The sequence below is a fragment of the Hylaeus anthracinus genome, unplaced genomic scaffold (assembly GCF_026225885.1).
Source record: "Hylaeus anthracinus isolate JK02 unplaced genomic scaffold, UHH_iyHylAnth1.0_haploid 11994, whole genome shotgun sequence".
NCBI classification, from domain to species: Eukaryota; Metazoa; Arthropoda; class Insecta; order Hymenoptera; family Colletidae; genus Hylaeus; species Hylaeus anthracinus.
This window is the reverse complement of record NW_026534341.1, coordinates 13,345,285-13,367,271: the sequence shown is the minus strand read 5'-3', so window position 1 is coordinate 13,367,271 and position 21,987 is coordinate 13,345,285. Positions and strand designations below refer to the sequence as shown.

The 21,987-nt window shown below is 39.9% G+C and overlaps 1 protein-coding gene across 1 annotated transcript in view; it reads left to right on the top strand.

Annotated features, from left to right (window-relative positions):
* Window positions 1-21,987, top strand: part of LOC128888515 (homeotic protein spalt-major-like) — a 136,082-nt gene that overhangs the window by 109,079 nt on the left and 5,016 nt on the right. Inside the window, exons 2-6 of the mRNA XM_054145428.1 lie at window positions 9,228-12,641; window positions 13,351-13,484; window positions 18,906-19,170; window positions 19,557-19,705; window positions 20,034-20,207. Of these exons, the coding sequence (XP_054001403.1) occupies window positions 9,228-12,641; window positions 13,351-13,484; window positions 18,906-19,170; window positions 19,557-19,705; window positions 20,034-20,207 (4,136 nt within the window). The remainder of the gene's footprint in view (window positions 1-9,227; window positions 12,642-13,350; window positions 13,485-18,905; window positions 19,171-19,556; window positions 19,706-20,033; window positions 20,208-21,987) is intronic.

Genomic DNA, 21,987 nt, shown 5'->3' with positions numbered 1-21,987 from the left:
CGTTTATAGTTCTCAATCACAACCAAAAAAGACAATCTTCCCTTACTTTTGTTCCTCTAAAAGTTGTATTCTTAGTATGCATAGATATCAAGACTATTTGACTGAAATGTTACGTTACGATAAACGTTTTTTAACGAAAAAACATCATTGAATGTTTAGTCATTAATTAACTGCAACATTGCTGTTCCCCAGGATAATTACTCCAAAGAACCTTTCTAAATCGATCTACAACTTGGTACATATATTGTTTGTTTACAACTCAAGTATTATTAACTACTATATTGCCACAGAACGCAACACGATCGGTACCTTAAAATTTCTGTCAAATATATTCTAGGTCACTCTTATTAACAATTTTCATCTTGGCAACTTGGACAAACTTCGAGAATCTGCAATTAAAAACATTGCGATAACTTTCGAATTGAGAATATTGTTCAAAGACTATTTTGAAGCTGGAACTACCGTGAAAGCGACGTACAGTATCGAGATTGGAAAATGTCGATGTCGAAGAGAAAAGAAAATTTGCAAATTGCTAGATCTAGAGACGCGGTAGCGTCTCGACGCCAAGTACATGAACAATTATAAAGCCACCTCGTATATAACGTGGCGCTACCGCGTATCTTTTACTCGTAAAACTGCTATTCAAAGACAGAGTTTTCATTTTAAAACCATCGCGACATGATATTCTAAAACGTTTACGTTGAAGTCATCCAGGTGCAAGATGAGTGTTACACTGGATCATAGGATGTGTATACTGGTTGGAGATAACGGCCGGCATTGAACGATATGTACCTAATGCAATATAACGCTTTCGTTCTCGTATGGAGAATGCCGGTAGAAGTGCTATTAAACCATTGGCCTTCGACATCTGGAGTATTCGAAGGTGTACATGCAAATAGGTTATGCTGAATCTGTAAAAAATTTATTATGCAGGGTAATTCTAGAAACTGGGTCAAGCTGCGCTTGTTTTGCAGCCGAAAGTATATAAAATTGATAGAGGAGAAAAAGAACATCATTAGTGGACAACGGTATTAAATAATATTAAAATAGTGTATAATGTCGACACATTTTGAAAAACTCTCGTTTGTATTTTCATTGTTTGTTTCGATTAGAATGTCGTAAAGAAGGTTTTTCCTTGTTATAAACGTATAAACGAACTAAATGAAGTTACTATAAATTATATGAACCAATATGCCAACATTCATATTTTAATTCTGAGTATGTTTTACCCAATACTAATAAATACAAGTCTCCCTAATATTCTTAGTTTATGGCAAATAGTTCTTCTCTAACAGATTAAAAAACATTCGTTTTGAAGGCCTTTATTATTAATACGAAAGTTTTGAAGAAGCCTATTTACCAGTAGTATGCTACGATGTCACCCTTTCTTCTATTACATTAATTAACGACCAGTAGCATTACTAGCATGCAAATGCAATTCATGGAAGGAAAAAAAAGAGATTCCCTCGCGTAACGACATTATTTATAGGTGGAAAAGTGTTCGCCGCCGAGAACCACCGGAAATACTGGTGAGTGGTCATGCGACTCCAATGCGATTCCAATTTCTAAGAGTAATAGGGAATTCAACGCTTCCGTTCTCTAGTTAGATACCCGCAGCCCAACTGACAAATCAAGTATATAATATATATGATTCAATAAGCCGATTGGAACAAACAATTCTACAAATTTCTGCACAGCTGTATAAATACACCGACAGGAAATCTCCAGCAGAATTATTCCTCAGACGTCTGACGAAGTCTCCAGTCTCAGTATTTATGTCAAATACTAATTCAGTTCCTGACCCGGTTGCAGATAAAACTCAGAAGGGAAAATTCGTCGACCATTATTGTACAAAGAAGAAATGTGCGCATATCGATGGTAATGTTAGCGTACAACCTGTGTAAAACAAAGAAATCGTAAAGTGTGATCGTAACTACGTTTGAAGAGGTGAATTAGAAACTTTATACTCCGAAAAACAATTGCTGAGAATAGTATTAGAAAAGACACCGTGAATAGAATCGAAAACCATCGATGGATTTCAAAACTACAACACTCTAACTCTAAACTAATCCCAACGAGGAAAAATACAAATAAGTTGGTTGCGAAGTTGTTATACACATAACTTTGTATATACCAGGTTAGTTAATTGAAAATGATGAATCGTTGACGTAATCATTTAACTGTTACTATCACAGCAGGGATGAATAATCATGAAAACTCCTTTTTTGCGTTATTTAAACGAAAAGTTCGTCATAGTAACCATAAGAAGATAGTTACAGCCACTAAGTAATGAGTACATAGTTAATATTATATTTAAATTATTAAATTCATGATAATGCATTGAATAATAAAACCTACGAAAAAAACGTTACTTTTAAACATTGCAAAATTTACGAATTCAGATGCAGCACATAAAAATTCATAGGTGCACCAGAGATTTCTCAAAGAAAGAAAATAATTGTTTTGTCGAGTGGTGTTATTTGTGTTCGAAGAAATACATATTTTTGAAGATTAAATTTGTACTTATCATCGTCTGAAAAGAAATTTGAAAACTACAAGTACTGTTTCACCCTAAACCTGTTATTTTTATACGTGTTCTCCTCTAGTTAAGTAAATCCACAGATTCGATCCAATTGACACAAATAATCTTGACGGAATGAAACGAAAAGAGAAATTCTTTTAGGACCAGTGTATATCAATGTTCTTAAAGTAAGACAAGTTACGTATTCTTGAACAACAGGTCGGGAACTGATCGCGAAACCATAGGAAATACCGGTGTTCGCACCGAATAACACGTAATCGAATTAAACTTATTTTATGCCGTGTGTAGATAATCTGGTAAGGTTCTATTCAGCTGCTCGGTTTGACACGTTCAGCTGTTCCTTTGTTCGAAAAGCAACGTCGTAGCTAGTGCTGTACTTATTGCCTTGGAAGCAAAATGTTAAATTGGTGGCAAATTAAGAAGTCGACTATCGCTGTTAAATTTACGAGAAATTAAACGCACTTTGTCGACAGTTGGCTGTTGGTAAAAATCGTGAAATATACAGTTAGTGTAACGAGTATACGTACAGGAACCATTTATTTGAAATGGGTTGCTGTACGAATACTTCTTACACCGACTGTACGGTTATCCCAAAGGTTTACTACGAGAGAATATTTTTAATGAAAAGATAAATAATCACATGGGACAGTAGCTGAAGAGTACGGTGAATACGGTAGAGAACATCCCATTGAAAATGAATTATACACAAAATTTCGAATTTGCATTCCAGGGAATCCAAGTCTTTAGATTCCAGTTTTTTAGGGTCATTTTGGCGAAAGCCGAAGGCATTGTCTGGTAAAGCTTGAAACCTTAGAGAACTCTCCTGGTTAAAAGAGAAAGCATGTAAGCTTAACGAGGGTTATCTTTCTCGAACGTTTCTATTTCAAGGATAAACCGTTATATATTATAAGACCTTCGATCTCGAAGTCGATAGTACAAAATCCAAATCACAGGTTTTTCAAAGAAACGGGTGCATTCTCCTGGATCTTATCATTTTTAATTGTTTGAATGCAACGCGAGCGAAACTTCTTATAGTGTCCGTTTTAGTTAGAAAGCTGATGTATTCTGTAACATAAAACCAAGAAAATGGCTAGTCTTATGGTAAACTATCCTTTGAAATGAATTGCTCGACATTTTCTTACCGAAATTCTACCGAATAGGTTGAAACGATGAAATGACGAGGCTCGTGTCCATTAAAACGATACAATGATGAGACAAGGATTACAATAAGTAATACGTTGCGAGTGTAGACAATTCTATAAAATGCATAACACTAGAATACGTTTTTAAAACACATGTTCGAAAAGTAGAAAACCGTAAAAGTGCAATCTAATTCGTTTCCCAGATTAAACAGCTTTATTTTCTATTAAAAAGAGAAGGTTAACAATTCCTCTTGCGGTGAATGAAGCAAGTAAAGCGAATAAAGCAAATAGATAAACCAATAGTTATGTACTAATCGGTATTAAATGTAGTGAAACTGAAGTATTAATATCAAAAACATTGAAATTGCATTAATACGTAGTCACGAGTGAGTCAAAATAACATCTTCAAGTTCATGATTTCAATAAATTACATTTTTTCGCAAGCAAAAGGTGGCATTTCTAAACACGATGACATTTTAAAGTTTTATCCTAAAGAACGATCAGATCTTACTAAATCGTACGGATTTGAAGAGCGAAAAATGGCCACTAGCATATCACATTTATTAGATAAACTTTGATATTTTTTCATTTGTCGAAGGAAATCCAAATGGCGACAAAAATTATTGTTTTAAGATCACTTCATGTGCGTAAATTAGTTTAAAAAAAGGGTGTGGCTCCTATTTTTTGAGCGCACTATGAATCGAGGCTGATAAAGTTGTTACTGCTAGCATTTTCACCCGAAAATAGGCTTCTATGAAAAATATAATGGAATTCGAAGTAGAATAAGTCTCGAGGCTTTCATTCTCTCATAAGTCAATTGTTTGACTTGAAACTCATAGTTTTTCGTTATAGAGACTGTAAAGACCATATTTTCACATACATGTAATGTATATGGTATTGAAGGTTTATTTGTAAAAGAACACACAACAAATACCCACAACTAGTTTGGGCATTAATTGTATAAAAATGTAATAAAAACTATATGCAGATATGCACGATGGTGATTCAAATATAAACCAAGTGTTTTACGGTAAATACTGGGTCTTGATGCCATAGCAACGTTAACTCCTCATTCGGCGTGTCTAATATCATTTAATACCGTAGATGCTTCATGTTCGTGAATTTTCGTTTATTATTTACCATGACAAGCGAAGAACGAATAAGAAATTTCACTGCACAAGGCGTCATTATAAAATTGTATGCATGCAAGAAAAATACGCACAATAATACCAAAAAAAATATATATATATACTTATCGAATTGAGTAACCTCCTCCTTTCTCGAAGTCGGTTAAAAATTGCGTTAAGGTATATATACAAAGAGTATATTCTTACATTGTACAGAACGAAATACAGAGTGAACGTTAAACGCGTTTATTAGTACTGCTGTTTAAAAAGCCGATTAGATAAACATTTCCTGGAATAACGAAAAATGTTTAGCTGTTTCATAACGGAAAGGAAGGGAATGAAATTGTAGGCTTATAGAGGTTTTCGAATTCAGGACGTTCGAATGGATACGATTACTGGGTTGAATTGTTTCGAAATTTTGGCCAAGTTATCGTAGAAGTCATTACGCGAACGAAGTAAATAGTCACTGGCCGGTCGCCTAAATTCGCACTTCGGAGTCCCGCGAGGCAGCCTCGCGCGGGGAACAAAATCGAAAGCGGGAGACATCGAGCCGTGCGACTCGCTAGTCGGACGAAGGGACGCACGCAGCGCCGTAGATCCGGAAGTTGCGCGGCGTAGGTGGAACCGCGTGGAGGGGGTTCTCGCTGTATAATAATTAATAACCGGCCGCTGAATGGTTCGCGCAGACCCCGCCCTTTACCCCCTGATTTATGAACCGCACCGCCTTCCCTGTCATAACCGAGTGCAGAAGCTTGCGCGCGGCGGGAGGGGAGCCAGTGGTAGGGATAGGAGTGGTTGGTGGGGGAAGGATGACGCGTGACGTTGCACGACGGTACCTACGCCCAGACCGGCTCTTTACCAAGCGATCAGTCGGTTCTCGTCCTTGCCGGATGACAGCGGTCGACACGCGGACGTCCGGTTAAAACGCAGCCAAGTTTCCACGCGTCACCGCAAGTCGGCGCCACGCACTGACCACGCATTAACTCCTCTGCGGACTCGTGAAGACATGCAACTCATGAGATGGAGCATCACGCGCCGTCTCGAGTGCCGCCGAATCAAACAGACCACCTGCAGACTCGCCCGACTCTCGTGTCCCCGATCTTCCGGTACGCTTTGACCTTGATCCAAGCGCCGAACACCTCCGCGTTTCGTACCTTCGACGAATCGGAAAAAAGACCATCGCGTTGTTTCTTTACCATCCGTTGCTGCCAGCGACAGGAACTGCTACTTGCTTACTTACTAGTTGAATCGTTGAGTGTGGATCAGTGCTGAGGTCGCTTCAGCGACGAGTGAAACGTTAACTGGTGCTCCTCGAACGGATCTGGGCAGCTCGCTGGGAATAGTAATCGCGCGATTTCCATTTTTCATTGGGCCCGGTGGTGTTTATTAAAAGTTTCCAGAGGTACGGGTTTCACGGGGACGCGACACGGAATACTAATTACCGGGCCGCCGTTTCTTATCGATGACACAAATGTGTGCCGTTCTCTGTGGGTTTTTTGTTCCGAGTTCTGGCATGATTTTCCCGCGTACGATTCACCGATTCCGACGATTACAGTTGCCGTGAAAGTTGCTCGTATGTGCGGTTCGTATCGATTAAATGAAATTAAACATTAAAGCGAAGACACAGCGACGGCGATCAACAATTCTGCCTCAGTTTCACGACTGTACTGTGCATTCTAACTAAAAGATTCCGTGCTGCCAAGTTTTCGTTCGGTTCCAACCTTGACGTTAGATTTAAGCGTGAAGTGAAACCTTATGAACTCCCGTCTTTGCGCATCTAGTCGATCCTCGAATGACGTTATCTCTAAAACTTCAATTTTAAGTCGTAAAACGCCATCCTTCGATCGTTGGTACAACATCGAAGACCTTCGGCAAGCATAGGTGGCCTTCTTCATATGATCATCATTGTAGCACTTTTTTCTATTTCAACCGAGGAGAAAGTAAATTCTTTCGATCGAAAACTATGCTGTCTAACTCGTTTTAAGGATTTAAAGTATTTCTAATTATCGCATGAGCACGGATTAGCAAAATATTTGTTATCTTTTTAGATGATGTGTTCGATCGTATTCGATTCGACAAAGTAGCGGTGAATTTTACATTTTGGATGAAATATATTTATCACCTATAAATTCATAACTTGACCTTTTCGTTTTCACAGTATCGTTTTCAATAGAATTAATAACGTGTTATTTTTAAATAATAATCATCGCATTTCTGTAATTATAACCAGTTGGTCATGAAAATGTTCGATAATGTTACATGAAATTATATGAAATTGGTAAATAAAATTGATTCGTGTGTTGCTCTATTAATATTGTCAAGAATTCATTTTCCTAATAATACAATGTTTCGATAACTGTCTATCTATTAAATACAAGTAGAAGTCTTTGCGATCTGTACTCGATATGAAAGTTGTAAAGATGCTTAGAATTTACGGAATACTATCGATACGAGCCACTTCAAACGTATATTATTTTTCATTTTAGTGTATATTTGTAAACGGTGTGGCGCAAAGAGTGAGATCTCTCCGATCGGGTGACATGTGTGATGTGCGTTAATATAGTTACAATATCAGTTGTGTTTTCTCTTTACAAATTATTCTTCAAACTTGATACATCACTCGTATCAAGATTTAGTGTAATTTTTCACAACAATGATAAAACAAACGCGATTAAACAATCAAAATTAAATTATACTTGCGATAAATCAAACTAAGGAGGATTTAAAGGAAAATGATCATTAAACAAGTGTTCACCGTATTCTCAGAACAAGTCTGTACGTATGTTTTGCGTTTTAAATGTACATCCTTCAGTGATTTTCTAAAAATTGTAACAAGTGAAAGATCACTTCTGAGAAAATGGAAACCAATAATTGCAATAAGTTCCATAAAAGCAGATTTTACTGCACTTGGTACGTCGAGAAATTGTTCTCTCCGACTTGGAAATAACGTGTCACTCTCATCGAGAGTTTTATCGCTCATAATTGAAAACGACAGTTTGATTACGCATATCGTTAAACAGTAACCAACGCAAGAGGTTATTCTAATATTAGCATAGCCAGTCGTTAAACTAACCTAGAAAAATAAATTTCTTATTACATTTTAGGAAATCGCAGAACGCTGTCAATATTTACATCTCACATTGCCGTTTATTCGAATAAGTTTGTGCGCTACGCATTTAGAGGAATAAGTATCACCACCATGAATTATTTAAAAAAAAATAGTTCAACCATCGGTCATTAATCTAAAATCCGAGCAAAGTTGATATGACAAGTATACAATAAACTGTAGACACTCTAGGAATGTTTTTCTTATTGACAATATTTAGTGTTTGTAATTTATGATCAAACAATAAAATGTTTCTCTTAGACTAATTGCTCTTACAACATTTTTGAGTTTATGATTGGCACTACACGAAATTCTCTCACTATGTTTCCAATGAAACAAAAATAACAACAATAATAAAAGAAACTGCAATAAATAATTTTTGTCAAAGTTTTACTATTATTCTAGCGTAAAGATTAAATACATGAAATTGTAATAGAAATATCCAATTTTATATAATAACAAAAAAGTTTGTCATTGTTTTTGACATATTTGTAGCGTCGCACAAGTGTTCTCTTTGCTAGGCTTGGGTGTTACCTGTTCGTCGTAATAAAATTTAGTGTCTCCCCTTTTACGTCTTGGTTTATCCGAGAAATGGTAGTTGCAGGAAGACGTTTAACTCTATAATTTCGTTCATTGAATTTCATCGATGACGTGTTTACCTATACTAAATTCATAAATCATATAATACCGTACAGTTTTCAATTACGTGTTTTTATCGTCATTGCGATATTCATACTGAATGTCGTCACGCAAGAAGCATTACGCAATTGAAATTATAGGCCGTGTCTTTCTCACAATTAAATATATAAAAAATAACGAATGATTTAATAATGCTCGAATTAGTAAACTTTTACTAAACACAACGGCGTCACAGATTTTTTTTTTTTTTTATTACGAAGTTACGTGATCTTTCTGAAATATTATCTTCGGGCAATGCGTAAGATGATTTTCTGCGATATTTGCAACGATATTTTCAATTCTATTCAATTCAATTCGGATCTTCTTATATAAGGAGTACGAATGCGCATACACTTAGGGTTCTACCGCTTTGATGCATTATATTCTTCTACATAAAATACTCTTACTTCTTGTCCCTCTGATATCCGAGCCCCTTGAAAAAACCCATTTGTTTATTTGTCAAATGACTATGGTAACTGCTATAGATACAAAAAAATCGCGGAATTTCTTTATAGTATAATTAAAAATTTACATTTGTCCTGTTTTACACCCAAAGTTCCGTTAACTCGAAGATTCGACGACCATCGAACTTTCGATACACCGCTTATCGTAACGACCATTATCTGTTACAGGAGAAGAAAATGACTTCACATCGGATGGTGAAGAAAGTGGTGGTGGTGGCGGAGGGGTCGGAGGAGATGAAGCCGTGGATCTCACCGCAGCTAGGTCTCATCAGGGCGACGAAGACGATAAGGATCAGGAGGATGCGTTGGAGGAGGAAGAAGAGGAAGGCGTTGACGAGCAGGACGAGCAGGAGGACGACGAAGAAGGATCGCGAAAGCAGATGCGTCACCGACAGGACGCGGAAAATAACAATAATTTCGTGGAGGGCGGTGCGCCTGCTAGCCTGTTTCCGCCTGCTGGAACCAGTCACGTCACCTTGGAAGCTCTTCAAAACACAAAAGTGGCGGTCGCTCAGTTCGCTGCAACGGCTTTGGCCGGTGGCGCGGACAGCGAGGCAGCTCTGCAAGACCTAGCACTGTTACAGAGTACATTGTACACTCTTCAACATCAGCAGGTGTTCCAGCTACAGTTGATAAGCCAGCTTCAGCAACAACTATCCATCACACATAACCAGTCGGTGCACCAAGTTCCAGGCGAGCCGTCGGATGGAAAAGAAGTGTCTCCGTCTCCTATCATCCAGCCGAAACCTTTATCAAGCTTGACGTCGCCTCCGTCGTCACGTCCTCCGAGTCATCGGCAAACTTCGCCGGCTCCCATGACGCCGAATTTGTCCCAGGAACGACCGACTCCGACCAGCAGCGCTTCTCCTTTGAATCTACCGATGGCTTCGTCGAACGCGACGGGAACGATTTCAACCACCAGCAGTAGCCAGATGCCGATGTCTCATCAAATGCCACCACTCTGCTCGATCAGTTCTTCCCTAGCGTCATCGATAATAACAAATACCGACCCACCGCCGTTACATGAGCCGAATACCCTGGAGATGCTGCAGAAGAGAGCCCAAGAAGTATTGGACAACGCCAGCCAAGGTCTATTGGCTAACAATCTGGCCGATGAACTTGCGTTCAGAGGCGGAAAGGGTTCCCGTCTTTCCCCGTACGACTCAAAGTCTGGTAGCGGTCGCGGAGAGCCGTTCTTCAAGCATCGATGCCGCTACTGCGGCAAGGTGTTCGGCAGCGATTCAGCGCTTCAGATCCACATACGATCGCACACAGGTGAGCGACCCTTTAAATGCAACGTCTGCGGCAGCCGCTTCACCACGAAAGGGAACTTGAAGGTCCACTTCCAGAGGCATACGGCCAAGTTTCCACATGTTAAGATGAACCCGAATCCCGTTCCGGAACACCTGGACAAGTACCACCCACCCCTGCTACAGCAGATCGCCTCTGGTCAGAGACCGATGCCGTCCCCACCGCCGCCGCCACCTTCTCATCATCCCTCTTTTCACCCGGCGGCGGCGCACGGTTTTTTACCTCCTCAACCACCCTTACCCCTCAGTTTAGCCCTGCCCGGTATGTCACCCTTGTATAGATCGCCGGTCGTCACTCATCGGGATGATCAGGACGTGCCGGAGAACTTGAGTAAGCCCGTAACCACTGCCCCGATCACGTCTCCACATTCCCCCGCGATTGTGTCGAACTCTCGTCATTCCTTCCACGACAATCACCAACAACAAAAGCAGCAGCTCGAGCAAAGGGACGAGATCAAGCTCGAGCAGCGGTCGCCCATGCAGGAGCAATACCAGCAACGGCCCATCAGCCAGGAAGCCGCTGAAAGGATAACCCCTAAGAAAGAACCGGAGGAGACCGAGGAGCCCACGGAAGAAGAGAGCGAGGACTTTGAAGAAACAACTAGACGGTACTTGAACTCACCTCAATCCTCTGCCAATCCACTCTCCCATCCGCAAACTTATGAAGACTGCAGCATGGATAGTAAAATGAGCGGACGATTAGAAGGCGATGGGGATATGGAAGTCGACGAGGAGATCGAGGAACAACCAGAAAACTTGTCCGGCCGAGGAACCATAAATCGTTTACCTCAGCAGATGGTTGCCTATCCTGGAGCATCTCCCGCTAGCAGTAGCGCGAGCAGCGGAAGTCTTCAAACATCCTTCGCGGGGATTCTCTTTCCGGGACCGCCCGCGCATCATCAAATACCCCACCATGCTGCTTCGACGGCTGTAAACGCCCCCATAGTATCGACCGGTGACATGATCGATCCAGCCAAGGATCCAGCAATTTACTCCAGTCTGCTGCCTCGGCCGGGTAGCAACGACAACTCCTGGGAAAGCTTGATCGAGATAACGAAGACCTCTGAAACGTCGAAACTGCAACAGTTAGTCGACAATATCGAGCATAAACTGACCGATCCTAACCAGTGCGTGATCTGCCACAGAGTGCTGTCTTGTAAGAGCGCGCTTCAGATGCATTACAGAACCCACACCGGCGAACGTCCGTTCAAGTGCAAAATTTGCGGCCGCGCGTTTACCACGAAGGGCAACTTGAAGACGCACATGGGGGTGCATAGAGCGAAACCGCCGCTCAGAGTGCTCCATCAGTGTCCGGTCTGCCACAAGAAATTCACAAACGCGCTTGTCCTGCAACAACACATACGCCTACATACCGGCGAACCGACGGAGCTCAGTCCGGAACAAATCCAAGCTGGTGAAGTGAACGAGTTCCCGTCAGGTTATCCTCACCACCCGTTGGCGTCGTTTCTTCCTCAGGGCTTTCCATCGATTCATCCCGCGGGAACGGGATTTCCGCTAGGTTTCCCACCAACTCGGCAACAAACATTGGAACGACAGCCTCAGGAGAACGATATGGATGTTAAGGAAGACCTCCATCAGCAACAGCATCAACATCAACATCAGCAACAACAACCGCAACAGCAGCAGAGGTATACCGAGGAGCACAGCGAGGAGGCGGATGACCAGGAAGACGAAGAGGAAGACCGCAGAGAAGACGAAGAGCGGTGTGACGCGATCCGCGAGGGTCGTGGCGATATAGAAGACGACCAGGACCGTGAAAGCGAAGAAAACGAGCAGAAAGACGTCGGTCTTCCCAGTTTCTCCACTTCCCTCGCTGCACTTGAAAACCAGGTGCGAACCATCACCACCATAGCGACTTCTACGGCGGCGAACGCGGCCAGGTCGCCATCCTTCCACCGATACAATGGCAGCGAGAAGAGTAATAGCCCGCCAAACACGGGCGCACCCCTAGACCTGACACCCCGCGCTTCGTCGACACCAGCTTCAGTGGCATCGGTACCAACGCCGCCCCCGCCGACCGCACTACACCACCCACACCCCTTCGGCATGTTCGCAGGCCTCCTTCAAGCGGTCTCCTCGTCACCGTCCACCAGCAGCATAGGATCCTCGAGTATAAACAGTATCAATTCGATGAACGCCGTTACTCCTGGATCCAGCGCAGCTGGACCACTGGCTTCGCTTACCACGTCGGCTGTGCTGGCTGCCACGTCGACCTACAACCCGCTCGGCCTGGCTGTCGGAGGGCCAGCAGGTAGGCGCTGCTAGCATCAGGGCGAGCTGCAGTTCCTGCTACACCTCCCGATCGATCTGACACGATTCACTGATCCTGACCGAAAGACTGACTGATTCGTCCACCTTATCCAAGCTGTATATCGACATCCTGTTTGTGGTGTAGCCGGACCTAGCACTCCTACCCTCCCGCTTAACTCTGTTACTGTCTCTTTTGTACACCTTTGTTTCGGTACTTCTCTATCTATGCCTCTGTTACTATTTTATTCTCCGTTCGCGTCACTTTGTGATTTTCGTTTGAACAAACGTTAGATAGATCCAGCGTATACGAGAACGCTGTTCGAGCAGTTTTGTATCCTAACATTTTTTGCGCAAAAGAAGGTCGGAGCTGTGGATATTTGATAAATAAATAAACCTCTTTGCAAAATTGATTGTTGCCTTTACGATTCATTCCACTCCTTTCGTCGAGCTGTCGGGAAACTGTGACTAACGCTATCTTCGAGCTAGTATCACGGATAACAGTCGATTCGCGTCTCGAACTTTTCGTATCGCAAACTATCGGTTTCTTTCTTTTTTTTTTTTTCAATCGTTTTACGATCAAATTCGTCTGTTTTCTCGCGTTTCCGAGAGATACTTTACGGTCGAGTCGCGGTTACAAATTGCTTTCACAGACGTAGAACCACGTCCGAAAGTATCGGAAAGCAATTGTAAAGAGCTACGATTTGTTACAGTGCGTGGAAACACCACATGTAATATCTGCTACAAGACATTTGCGTGCAACTCCGCGCTGGAGATCCATTACCGAAGTCACACGAAGGAGCGACCTTTTAAATGCAGCATATGCGACAGAGGCTTTTCCACGAAGGTAACGTAACTTTCTTAGATCAAACAAATAGGGTAGATTGAATTGGAAGCACCGAATTCAACAACTTCTGATTACCAGAACTATTCGCATAAAATGTTCTAGTTTCATGAAATTCGTAGAAACGAATCTTATGCAACTCGAACATTTCGATACGATTAACAGCAATTCAAACGATATCAAATTCTGCAAATTGTACAAGTTGCAATGGAAATTTCGAAATAATTATCGATTACTTACCGCGTAGTTCTAGTAGAGAAGACTGTGATTTCGTATTCAGAAGCGTATGAATTTTATGTTTCTCTGTAGAAGTTTACATATCATTTTAGCTTCTCGACAGTTACAGACTACTTAAATTCAAAGGATTTGCTTTCACGATTATCTTTCCTGTGGTCTGATAATTAAGAATTGCAAATCTTATAATCCAAAACTTTGTAAACATTGTATATTTCAATGCTTAAATATTCGTGTTTCTTTTTCGATGGATTTTTTATAGAAATTCATTTAAAAAAACAACGTTACTTGAAAAAACATACTCGAGCATTAACAATTGGAGTAATCTTAGTCAATGGTTTATAATTAAACCACCAGTTTTATAATAATTCAGATATATCTGAAACAATTATCAGAAACGTCTTCAATATGTTGCATCTATAGACACGTTTACCGCCGTACCTTTTTTTATAGACTCTAATATCCGACTGGTTAATCGGATATCGCGCTAGCCTTTTATACCTAACGGAGCGCTATAAATAGGAACCTTTCCTAGGAAAATTTCCAATAACGACATTAAACAATTATGAAGACATTCTGCTCGTATCTTTTCTTTTCTCCGAATGAAAATGCTTTTACGCATACCCGGATTCTCTGGCGAGAACCCGGGTTATGTGAGGGTCTCCTCGGGTGGCGGTCACTGAGCGATAGCTCAGCAGCCACCTCCCAAGGTCTACCCACTGAAAACACTCGCCCACCTAAGCTACAAGGGAGGTGCCTGGATCTCGCGAGAATTCAACAGGACACCTCCCATCAAACGAAAGTTCAACCAAGTATGTGTCTCGCAAAACGAAATATTAGGTTATGTCATAAATCGTCGCAATTTTCCTGAAATTTCTCAAGTAAAATGAACAATTTCGCAAAATCTTATAAACCATTTAGAAGACAATTTTTTCGTTTTCGCATTAGCGTCTACGGTTTTTGCGTTTGATTTTAATTTGATTGCTTTTCAGGCTTCAAAAACGGATCGTCGGTTAATAAAAATAAACGTTTAGACAGTTAAATTTGAAGAAAAACGCCACGATTTATAACACAACACCGTACTAGACACATATGCCGCGGTGAACGTGTTAAAAACAAAGAATTGCAAATATTCGCAGTGTATGCATTTTCTTGTCCATGATAATTTACTCTACATATAAGTCTCATTCGAAACATACGTATCCCGTATAAGGGCAACATCACAAAACTTTTAGATTAGCAATTGAAAAAAGTATTTCTTTTTGACGGCTCAATTTTAATATTTAGTACGCACATTCACACTTTCAAGACCTAACAAAAACTGTATGCGTGATCGAGTTTAACTTGACGGCGTGGTTTTCAGAAGGTAAAATTCAAAAAAAGGCTTTAAATCATAATATTGAAAGTAACAAATTTTTTATTCAGTATTTCAATATTCAATAACTCCTAATAAAACTTCATGAATCTTCAAAATATACAAACATAACGAAAAATACAATATATTTTGGAAATACAACATTCGTGAAAACAATTTGGAAAAATATTGAAATAATAATTAACAATATTTATTTAATATTTAAATTGCTGAAAAAATTACAAAACAGCTTTATACCACGTGTTTGAATTGTTTTTATCATTTCTTCATAAGTCGATTTTTTAATAATACAGAATACGAATTTATTTGATTCAAATATCAATACCTTAGCTTAGTTCACAACTGCGAGACTGGCTATACATAGTGTATTTTGAATGTGCTTCATGTAACTGAAATTTCCATATCGATCACGTTTTTGGACAAAATTTTCAAACTACTCTAACTCACTGAAAAAAAGAGACACATTAATCTGGGATGTCAGGATTGATTCCTCTTCATAAGATAAACGAATTTCAAGGATTAGAAATGAACAAAATTTGACAGCGTAAATTTCGTAAAACAAAATACTGCAAAATTGAAAAATTAATGAAAGTTGGCCACGTGTTTCATGATCATGTAACTATTTATGGAATAATAGCACATATATGAGATTTATAGATTCATTTCACATATATACCTGCAATCTTCTCCAATTATTGCCACATCAAAATATTTGACGGCGCTCCTACAGCTATCTTAAGATATTTGAAATTTAACAAAGTCACAGGGCAATTTTTAAAATTTTAATTTTTTAACGACTTTCTGGCTTCTCAGATAGCTCACAAATTTTACTAAACCCATGGAAAACTTGTTTTTTATGATAGTGATAATGACATATGATAGTTAAAATACTGAAACATTAGAAAAGTAGTACATTAGAACATTAAATAAAGACGCGAGATTGCAGATTTAAAAGTTCTGTGGATTTGCCCATAAATATCTATTCAATCTAGTCCTCGTACGATCCCTTTATCGAAACCTTTAACGAAGTAGAGATTCCTCGTATTTTGTTCGTTAGCAAAAGTAACGACGATCGGAACATCCTGAAGCATCCGTCTAAATTGATTCGCCATGAAACGGGGATGTTCAAAGATGAACATTTTCGGACCTGCTAAGAAACGAGAAATTCACGCAGAATCTTTCACGGTGTCACCCATAGAGTAAAATGTATGTCCGTATCATATTTACCCCAAAGTGATGGAAAGTTGTTAAATGTGGATGAAACGTGTAGGTCAAACTGATAGTGGTCGTACTAACCTACATTTTATGTTTCATCTTCGTCAGATACTACAATGAATCATTTTCGAGGAGATTGTTAACGAAATTGGTAGGTAAATCATCTGAAGACTGAATTCGAATATACAAAGGTTGTTTCGTTTAAATCGAAATGATTAACTGGATCGAGCAACTCACGAGTAGATGAAGCTTTAAAGAAAATATTTTCACAAAAGTTACTTGGTCGAAAAGGTTAAATTATATGGAATAAATAATTTTGTTGTAAGTGAAGTGATGAGGGAGATTTAACAAACGAATTAATTTGTTTAAATGTAATCTTGTATATTTCTATCCATAATGTGATGCCATTTGTTTAAAAACATTCATGGATCTATATATGATAATTTATTGTAATATAAAGCCTTAAATTAGAGATTGTGTGTAGTAGATATAATGCAATATATGTATACATATAATAAGGATTTCCTTTCCTTTTTCAAAATGCTCTATCTTTATTCGACCGATTAGCGAATTCCGTTAAATATATTGACTACAAACTCCAATTTAAGGCTTTATATTACAGCAAATGCCCAAATATTATAGGGTAAATGAATTTTTTGCAAACAAATGCTATTACATTATGAATACAAAAATATGTTTCGTTTAAAAAAAATTAATAAATTTGTTTAATCTCCCTTACTTATAATATAAATCAACTTACGATAAAATTACTTGTTCCATGTAATTTGTCTCTTTGAATCGAATAACTTTTCTAAAAACATTTCTTTCGTACACCCTTCAAGTTGATTTACCTACTAATTTCATTAACAATTTCTTCGAAAAATGATTCAATATATGTAAGGATATTTATTTAGAGGTTCGGCGAAAACTGACAAAATTCCAAGACAACACACAATATATCAGACAAAATCAAATCGCGATACAAATTGAATGACTAATCAATAAATTACTAACACAAATTGATAAACATAACTGACAACTATAAAACATACAAACATACCTAGTGGTTTAAATATAAACATTCATCCAACACTCACATTACAATACATTACAAATATTAATATCTGAAGAAGATAAGGAGCGTAACATATACTAGATGAGATTGTTATCACTAGACTGCTGATCTTTATGCAAAATAAAATCTTCGCAAACGTCCCTATAAAAATTGAATCTAAATAGGAATTTATTTTATACTGCAAATATTATAACATGAACTTTACTTTCAATCTTTTTTATATTCTTGCATACTGTTTGCATTTTGTAGTTTCTTGCACATTCAAATTTTCTATAAATGCATAAAGATCCGCAGTCTAGTTATCACATATACATACACCTACGTCTTTCCATACACTCTTTATAACTTTTCCATCACTTTTGGGGAAAATGATGAACGGAGAATGTATTTTGCTCTATGCATGTTACTGTGAACGGTCCCGCATGAATTTATCGTTTCTAAGCAGGTCGAAATATGCTCATTTATTAGCATATCGCTTCGATCGAACTTGTTTCGTATGCGCGCCACTCGTTCGTTATTGTGAAAAATGTACGGCCACGTCATCAATTAAGCCCAATCCGAATCGAATTTGGTCATCTCTGTATCTTTGTTTTTCTACGATACTTTCAGAACGACGGTTCCGGGCAGCAAGCATGCATCTGTACATCTCAACCGTTGCCCGATAACAGTTCGATCACTTCACCCGATTCCCAATATCGATCATCGTGCGCCAGTAATCGAGAGAAACCGAAACGCAGGCGGCGGCGGCCTGAGGAGCGGAAGAGCCGGGGGCGGAGAGGAGCCGGAGGGGGGCGGGGGCTGACACCTGTCTATCCTGCCATCCGCCTACCCCCGTTGATGTCACCCGCCCTCGGACTTCTACCCTCGGCGCACAGCCTCCTGGTAAGAGCCTGCTGAATTTTGAGAAATCAAACAAAAACAATGATAACACCACTGTGTATTTTAAACAAAATTTCTGGACTTTTTCACAGTAACGGCCGATTCGAAGAACGAACATTTCAAGAATTCCATTTTTATCTGTCACGTCAGAATTGTTAGTAAACGAAGAAACAAGATTCAGTTACTTTGCCCGTTTCATTGACTTTTCCCGAGAACAGTCATTCTCCGTAGGAAACTCCAATGAAACGTAAAAATCGAAAATTTCTCGTCGAAAGATTCGTTTGAATAAGATTCGATCATCTCTCGTGTGTGTTACCCCTCGGTGTTTCTCTTCCTTCGTTACCTTTTCTACGACGATCTGTAACTCACCAGCGTGCCGGCGAGTCTTTCCGTCTTTCCCGATATCTGCTTTCCATTTCTCTCGTGTCTTGCCTGTAATTCTGATTGCCCGATGCGACTGTTTATATAATTTACGAAAAATCTTTTTACTTCTACGTTTCTAGATGTAATCCGAGCATTGATTCGACAATAGTCGAGTATCTTGGAACATCGAGAATTATGCAGAGTGGTGTAATCGGCGAAACGGTTGAATTTCAGAGACGGTCGGTGCGAGACGTTTAACGAAAATTCGTCTTCTGATTCGCAGGGGAATATGAAACAGCACATGCTGACCCATAAAATCCGCGACATGCCGCCCCATCTGTTCAGCGATTCGAAACAGCAGCATCAACAGCAGTCGCAGGAACACGAAACCTCGAGGAGTCCTATGTGCGCCGAGGATTCGAGCCTGCCACCACCGCCGCCGCCACCGCCACCCCCTCCGCCGATGCCGCCGACATCCATCGAGCAAACCATACCAGTGAAGAGATCTCCGACCGAGGGAGACTTGCCAGCGCCAAAGAGACCAGCCAGTAAGTAGCGAAACTGCTCGAAAAGAGTCTAATCTGCTTCTTCATCGAGCATACGTCGATCCGTCCAAGGCTTCGCTTGGCAGGTTTAACTCTTTCGCTAACAGATCGCATTTCAGCTTCTAGCGAAACGCGAGGGGTAGTGCAACACGGGCTTCGCTTACTTGCACGCTTGTACTTTCTGTTCACCGCTGTCCTTTTCACGCGCTCCTGCCGGCAAGTTTGGGCCACCTTTCACCTTTCGTTTCTGTCTTTCTTGGTCGCAGACTGAGCTACGAACAAGACTCTTCCCGATTGCAAACCGCGAAAATCTCGCTGAAAAGACAAGCTTGAACTTCGCGTAACTTGAGTCAGGGCATGTTTAGCAAAAACTGTGTGTGTATTTGCAGGCGTGCCGAGCAAACACTTGTGCCAGATTTGCAATAAGAATTTCTCCTCATCTTCGGCGCTCCAGATCCATATGAGAACTCACACAGGCGACAAACCGTTCCGATGCACCGTCTGCCAGAAGGCCTTCACCACCAAGGGCAATCTCAAGGTATACACACAATTTTTCCTCTTTCTCTTTCTGTCTCTTTCTCCGCCTATCTATCTGTCTATCCATCCATTTACAATACCTATCTATCCATCTATCTACCCATATCTCCCCCCCTCTCTCTCTCTCTCTCTCTCTCTCTCTCTCTCTCTTTCTCTTGTCCTCCTCGTATCTTCAAATTCTTCGAGTTCCTTCATCACTAACACTAGCTAGCTGCTACTGCTTGTACTAACGCCAACGCGTAACGTACAATACTGCAAGCTCGATGAAAGATCAGCGCAACCATAAGCCCCAACCGATGTACTGACAACGTCACGTTTTCTGACTGTAGGTGCACATGGGCACTCATATGTGGACCAACGGAGCCTCTCGACGAGGCCGTCGAATGTCACTTGACCTACCTCCCCTACCCATCACACCCAAGGACTCGGAGTTTCTTCAACGACGGCCGGATCTCTTCTACCCGTATCTACCCGCGCCGTTCCTTAACGGCGTACAGCAGAAAGTAAGCAATTCCCACAATGTTCCGTTTCGTCATCCCTCTTTACCCTAATCCCTCAACGACGGTAGCAGAATAGCGAGAAACTACTTACCATGCCGGATAAGGTGTGTACACGGTAGGATGGTAGGACTTTTTGGCTGATGAGGATTACTATTGTAAGGGTCCGTATCTCGTACGTATGCCGTCGTTGACGGGCTAAACCGAAAGTGACGTAGGTATAATCTCGGTTAACGCAACAGGTTTACGGAGATTTCTCATTAGATTTCTATAGCCGAAGTGATGCTTTCACGAGTGAAGTCGATTTATTGGAATTAATTAGAAGGGTTAGACAAAAATAAGTTTAGGTATATGCTTGTCTCTTTAAATGGATAAAAGTCGGCATAAATGATTGTCGAAAAATGTGAACCAGAGGTTCCCAACGGGGTCGGTACCGCCCACCGGTGGCCGTTACAGAGATCTAAGGGGACGGTTTTGGTCGAAGACAAATTTAGGGGCGCTGAGAACCAACTGCCGCCCCCTGAGCAATACTCGCAAGAACGCGCCAAAAGTTTGATTAATGTGTACTAAAAATCTTCGAACGCATGTTTCAACGAATATCTTCAATGTTCAACAAATGTTGTAAATGTCAGTGTAATCAACAATTTAGCAACAAAGAAAAGAAACAGATTGTCAATAGTGGAACGTGGCGATTTAAGATTGCTGATGACAAATCTGACACAAAATATCGAAAAATTATTGTCGTTACACCAAGCTCAGCCTTCTCACTAATAATATTATATTAAATTTTTTAATAATATATATTTGTTTATCAAATTTTAAACAATACATCAACATGTTAATATCTTTCAATAAAGTAATTTTAATAAACACCGGTCCTTGTTTTTAAATGTATGTATAATGTAGTAATATAGTATATTTCACCTAAAAGAAAGCGCCGTAGAATCACTGTTTGAAAAAAAAATATATACATGTCGAATTGGGTAACCTCCTCCTTTTCAAAGTCGGTTAAAAAGGGGGCGGTAGGCCAAGAAAGGTTGGGAACCTATGATGTAAACGGCCCTTGTAACTTTTCTTGTAAAATTCGGAATGGCTTAAATTGACTGTGCTCTGTAAACCTAGGGTTAACGAAGTTCTGGTTGTCGGCATGCTTTCACATGTAATTCGAGTCAAAGCAAAACTAGTTAGAATTTGAATCTATTACCTGTAGAAATTCATTTTGTACCTTTACATTCAATCGTTTATAACTGTAGTTTAAATAATAGGATTTATGTACTCGTTATTTCGGTGTATTAATTTAGCAATCTTCTAAGTTTTCAATCAATCCTCTTTGTTCAAATCCTGTTTTGTAAATAATTCTTTGGGGACTTGCATATTTATATCTTTAATTGTATATCGATTTACCGTTTAATGGCAATAATTTAGTATTTAATAAAACTGTAAAGTATTTCATTGTGAAACATTCATGGCAAAATCGGCGTGTTCCGCTATCACAAGAATGAGGAAAAAGATATTGTCTGAAAAGGAAGGTTGTCATGTGTGGATGGAGGTACTTTATTCTAAGTCCATAGTTAATATTTATTATTACCTTTAGTCTTTCAACCAAAGGAATCTTCACCGCCCTGTGTTCTATTCTGAAGATATAAAGAACGCAAAGAACAAGCAACGTCTGATGGTGTAGATAATAGTTTATCGTTAAAACTCAGATAACTCGTATTAAATATTAATTATAGCTTATAACGAAGCATTAACATACAGAATACGTACGTACGTAATTTTTAAACTG